The 1,315-nt window shown below is 35.9% G+C and overlaps 1 protein-coding gene across 1 annotated transcript; it reads left to right on the top strand.

The window, feature by feature from the left end:
- Window positions 1-510: 510 nt before the first annotated feature.
- On the top strand, window positions 511-1,035 carry LOC143586119 (uncharacterized). Its single transcript, XM_077067732.1, has one exon. It carries the CDS (start codon window positions 511-513, stop codon window positions 1,033-1,035), a length of 525 nt encoding a protein of 174 aa, XP_076923847.1.
- The last annotated feature ends 280 nt before the right edge of the window (window positions 1,036-1,315 follow it).

Here is a 1,315-nt window from a genome sequence, read left to right as displayed (position 1 = left end):
CAACCACCGTCGCCGTAACCATCGCAAACATTGTCACCGCCGCCTGACCATCACCACCACCACCGTCGCCGCCACCCCTACCATCGGCATCGCCATCACTACCAATGCTACCACCACCACCCCCACCACCACCATCGCCACTGCCACCACCATTTTCGTCGCTGGAGCTAACACCACCACCGTCGCCATTGCAGTTTTTTTTTTTTTTTTTTTATGTAAACAAAATTATTTTGAGTTATGAGTGTTTTTATTATTTCTATTTCATTCATACAATTTTTATTGGATACCAAACAATATAAAGTAATAATTAATTTCATTCCCATATGTTAACCAAACAAGACAAAAGAATAGTAACGATCCATTTCATTCCTTTGTCCATTTCATTTCTTCTCTCATTCCATTCCCCCGTCATTCCATTACCTCCAACAAAACATACCCTTAATTTGTTTAAATATAGTTTAACGTTTAAGTTTTTTGAATTAAGTTGAAAATTTTAACACTGTGTTAGATATGCAATTACAAGAGCTTGACAACCGTGTTAATGAGATAACAACCGAATTGCTTATGTGTATGGGTAGTTTGAGCCCTAATGATAAATTTAAAGCATTTGATGTTAAAAAGACATTAAGGTTGGCCGAGTTATATCCACGTGATTTTAGTTATGAAGAAAAAGTAGATCTTATGAATGAGCTCGACACCTATATTATTATTACGAGAAGTGATGAAATGTTTGCCAACATGAGTGGTATATCGAGTCTTGCAAAAAAGATGGTTGAAACAAACAAACATTTTGGATATCCGTTGACATACCGTTTATTGAAGTTAGCATTAGTTCTACCACTTGCAACATCAAGTGTTGAAAAATGTTTTTCATCAATTAAGCATGTGAAGACAGATTTGCGTAATCGGATGAGTGATGATTATATGAACGATTCTTGCATTTGTTATATCGAAAGAGACCTTCTTGCCAATGCTTCGGTCGAAGATGTAATGGATCACTTTCAAAAGATGAGAACTCGTTGCCAACAACTTTAAAATTTGTAATGTTTCTTGTTTTCATTTCTAGTCACATTCTAATTTGATTGTGTGTTTTCTTGTTATCTTTTGTTATGATATCGTATTGTATTATGTATCATATCCGATCCGATCTGACCCGACGGGGCCGGAAGTTTTAACGGTCGGTTTTGAAAAATCTGAAAACTGAAATAAGGTGAGCCAATTGGAAAAAATTCCTAGGTCCGTCACTGGTGCGAGCCAATATTTCTATACTAATAAATATATTTTAAATCTCGTGAATATTGGGATGTTACATAAA

The sequence above is a fragment of the Bidens hawaiensis genome, unplaced genomic scaffold (genome assembly GCF_021521415.1).
Source record: "Bidens hawaiensis isolate Kalapana, Puna unplaced genomic scaffold, B.hawaiensis_p1.1 tig00034324_1, whole genome shotgun sequence".
Classification (NCBI taxonomy): domain Eukaryota; kingdom Viridiplantae; phylum Streptophyta; class Magnoliopsida; order Asterales; family Asteraceae; genus Bidens; species Bidens hawaiensis.
Note: the sequence above shows the minus strand (reverse complement) of the source record. Positions and strands in the feature narration are given on the sequence as shown.

Excerpts from the sequence above, each read along its gene's own strand:
- LOC143586119 (XM_077067732.1), top strand. The coding sequence starts at position 511 with ATGCAATTACAAGAGCTTGACAACCGTGTTAATGAGATAACAACCGAA.